Below are 3,559 nucleotides of genomic sequence, written 5' to 3'. Positions count from 1 at the left end.
CGAATCAATGGGCGATAAGTTGTGGAAAGCACTGTAGTAAATTATGGTCCTATAGGTTAGGTGTACAATTCAATAATTTCAACGTACTTACGCTTTAATTTACCGTTTACTAATATGTTTAAGCAACTTCTAATTTCGCCAAGTAGGTTTAAGCTATGTAGAATTTATCCTATCTTTAGAAATAGTTAGTATTAGATTATGAATTCATCCTCATCATTTTACGTAATGCATGTGTTACCTTTATGTGCGAACAAATAGCATGATCTCGCACGGATATATTACAAATAACCAGGATAATCACTTAACCTACTGATAGCTGGCGTAACTTTATTTGCGTAATCTACTTTTAAGCTTATTTGTATAATTTTCACCGTTAGATATAACTGTAATTACTAGATTAAGCTAATTCACGTATCATTGTTTATCATTGACCATTGTTCTGAACTCCAATGTCGTTTTCTATCTCTCTTTCCCTCTTTGTTCATGGTTGATCGGCCACTGTGGGGATCGTAGCTCATCCGACCACAGTTGAATTGCGACGGGGGGTCTCGTCGTGACATTCCGCCACCCGTAAACCCTGGTGATGCTCCTGATGCACTGGATCTCCTTGATCAGGTTTACTACTCTCCGAAACGTCGAGAACCGCTAGTTTCACTGCTGGTCGTCGCAGTACTCCAGATGCTGTCCGGACTAAGGCCTGACGGACTCGTCCATCCCGTCCAGGAATAACTTCTTCCACTCGTCCTCGAGTCCACTGGTCCCTCACCGTTCCACTCACTACCAACACCAGATCACCGATTGCTATGTCCCGAACTTCTTCGAACCATTTTCCTCTTCGTGTTATCACTGGCAGATACTCCTTCACCCATCTTGACCAGAACTCGTTGGTGATGGCCTGTGCTAGCTTCCAACTGCTACGCAGGACCGCCGGGCTATTAATAGGTTCGTCCGGCCGGATCTTGTCACCATTGGAAGATCCCAGCAGAAAGTGGTTAGGCGTTAGAGCTTCTTGGTCTGCCGATTCGAGTGGGATGTAGGTGAGCGGTCGCGTGTTGATCATCGCTTCGGTTTCTACGAGAATCGTTTCCAGGACTTCATCACTTGGTCTGCGAGGAGCGTCAGCTACGGCTCCCATTGCCACTTTCACCGATCGAACTAGACGCTCCCACGCTCCACCCATATGTGGAGCCGCTGGTGGAATGAATCTCCATTGAGTATTCGCATTCGTGAACGTAGTAGCTAGAGCGTTGTTCCTTGCCTGTACTTCTTCCCTTTTTAGCTCTCTGCTAGCGCCTTGAAAACATGTTCCGTTGTCCGAGTAGAACTCAGCAGGGGAACCACGACGTGCGATGAAACGGCGCACTGCCATGATGCACGATTCCGTCGATAAACTGTGCACGACCTCCAAGTGCACGGCACGAATAGTGAGGCAGGTAAATAGGGCTACCCATCTTTTCACCTGACTTCTACCTACTTTCACCATTACAGGTCCGAAGTAATCCAATCCGACGTAGGTAAATGGTCGGACGAACGGTTGTAGCCTGGCTTTCGGAAGCGGTGACATTGCGGGAGGACTGGGCATGGCTTTTCTCAGTCGACAAATCATGCAGGTCTTCGACACCTTCGCGATCAAAGCACGAAGCTTGGCGATTTCGAAACGTTGACGCATTTCGTTGGTTACAGTCTCTCGGTTGGCGTGACGGAAACGGCGGTGGTACCAGTCTGTAAGAAGAAACGTAATTAGGTGTTGCCTGGGAAGGATGGCGGGGTACTTAGCTTCGGTCGGTGCAAAGGATGCGACACCGATTCGACCACGCATCCGAAGTATCCCACGCTCGTCGAGATATGGCCAGTTCTTGTAGATCGAACTTGACTTGGCAACACGGTCGTGTCGCGCTTCGGGAGACCCTTGTGACCCAGAAAGAATGGTGATTTCTTCTGGGAAGGCTTCAGCTTGGGCTACCTTCCATAGTGCTTCTTCTGAACGTTTTAATTCGTGCTGATCGAAGACGCCCAGTTCCAGCTTGGATCCACATCTTTTACGGCGCAGGTTGTTGATGAATCGGAACACGAAAGCCATTGTTCGCTGTAGCGTCGTCCACCGGCTGAATCTGGATACGTCAATTAACTGAGGAGCTGTGTAATGAGTGTGACTTGATCGAAGTTCTTCTTTAGTTGGACTGGCCTGGGATGGTTGAGGCCAGCATTCCTCAGGTTGGTGAAGAAACGCCGGACCACAAAACCATGGATTAGTTGGTAGGAAGTTGGGGCCATTCTTCCATTTGGTAGCGAGGTCGGCAGTGTTCATTTCAGAGGGGACCCATCGCCACTCGCGTGCATCAGTTGCTGTGAGAATTTCACCGATGCGAACGGCAACGAATTTGTTGTAACGATGGTGGTCTGATCGAATCCAGGCTAGTACTGTACTGGAGTCACTCCAAAAAACTCGTCGACTTATGGGATAGGTGTGATAACCTTGGATAGCCTCAAGAAGGTTGATTCCAAGGACAGCAGCCTTCAATTCTAGACGAGGGATTGAAAGAACCTTGAGAGGTGCAACCTTCGTCTTTGCGCTAATGAAGGCCACCTGTATGCCGGATTGAGTTGGAAGCCGGTAGTACGCTACACAAGCGTAGGCAGAATCACTGGCATCGACGAATACATGGAGCTCTAGCTGATCAAAATTGTCCGGAAATGGCGTTTGAAAGTAGCACCGTGGAATTCGCAAGGTATCCAGCTGGGGAAAATAACCAATCCAATGTCGCCAACGATCGTACAGTTCCTCGTTCACCGCTTCATCCCAATCGATTCCTGTTGCCCAGATGTTCTGCATCAGCACCTTTCCATGCACTAGGAAGTACGATACAAAACCCATTGGATCAAATAAACTCATGACGACTTTCAGTACTTCGCGTTTTGTTGGGATGTGGGCTTCGTTGAGGATTGGTTGCAAGTCATTTCGCATTGCAAAGGTATAGGTGAAGACGTCTTCTTTGGGAATCCACCTCATGCCGAGCACGGATTCAGTTGTTTCCGCCCGTATAAGAGAGAGATCCTTCGAGACTTCTGCATCCGCTACTCCGATTCCCCTCAGCACTTCTTCTTCATTGGATAGGAAATTTCGTATTTCGAATCCACCTTTTGAATGGACAAGCTTCACTTCGTTTACCACTTAGATCGCTTCGTGGATCGACCTGAAGCTGTCCAAGTAGTCGTCCACGTAGTGATGGTCCTTGATGGCGGAAGCTGCACGGGGATACTTCTGAGCGAATTTTTCAGCGTTCAAGTTCTTCACGAACTGTGCTGAAGCTGGAGAACAAGTGGACCCAAACATAGTAACGTTGATGACGTAGATTTGCAATGGTTGATCAGGACTGTTGCGGAATACAAACATCTGCGCTTTGCGATCCTTAGATTGTAGCTTGATTTGCAGAAACATCTCCCTGATATCTCCGGATGCAGCAACCGGAAACAAGCGAAAACCACTCAAGACCTTAGGCAGAGAAGTGAGGAGGTCCGGGCCTTTCAAAAGGTGTGAGTTGAACGAAGTCCCATCGAC

At 48.0% G+C, this 3,559-nt stretch overlaps 1 protein-coding gene across 1 annotated transcript; it reads right to left on the bottom strand.

Moving 5' to 3' along the window:
* Nucleotides 1–514: 514 nt before the first annotated feature.
* On the bottom strand, nt 515–3,010 carry LOC135703683 (uncharacterized). Its single transcript, XM_065224962.1, has one exon. It carries the CDS (start codon nt 3,008–3,010, stop codon nt 515–517), a length of 2,496 nt encoding a protein of 831 aa, XP_065081034.1.
* Nucleotides 3,011–3,559: the final 549 nt, after the last annotated feature.

Source organism: Ochlerotatus camptorhynchus, unplaced genomic scaffold (genome assembly GCF_037179485.1).
Source record: "Ochlerotatus camptorhynchus isolate MF236.1 unplaced genomic scaffold, CSIRO-AGI_Acam_v1.1 ptg000220l, whole genome shotgun sequence".
Classification (NCBI taxonomy): Eukaryota; Metazoa; Arthropoda; class Insecta; order Diptera; family Culicidae; genus Ochlerotatus; species Ochlerotatus camptorhynchus.
Note: the sequence above shows the minus strand (reverse complement) of the source record. Positions and strands in the feature narration are given on the sequence as shown.

Excerpts from the sequence above, each read along its gene's own strand:
- LOC135703683 (XM_065224962.1), bottom strand. The coding sequence starts at position 3,010 with ATGAGGTGGATTCCCAAAGAAGACGTCTTCACCTATACCTTTGCAATG.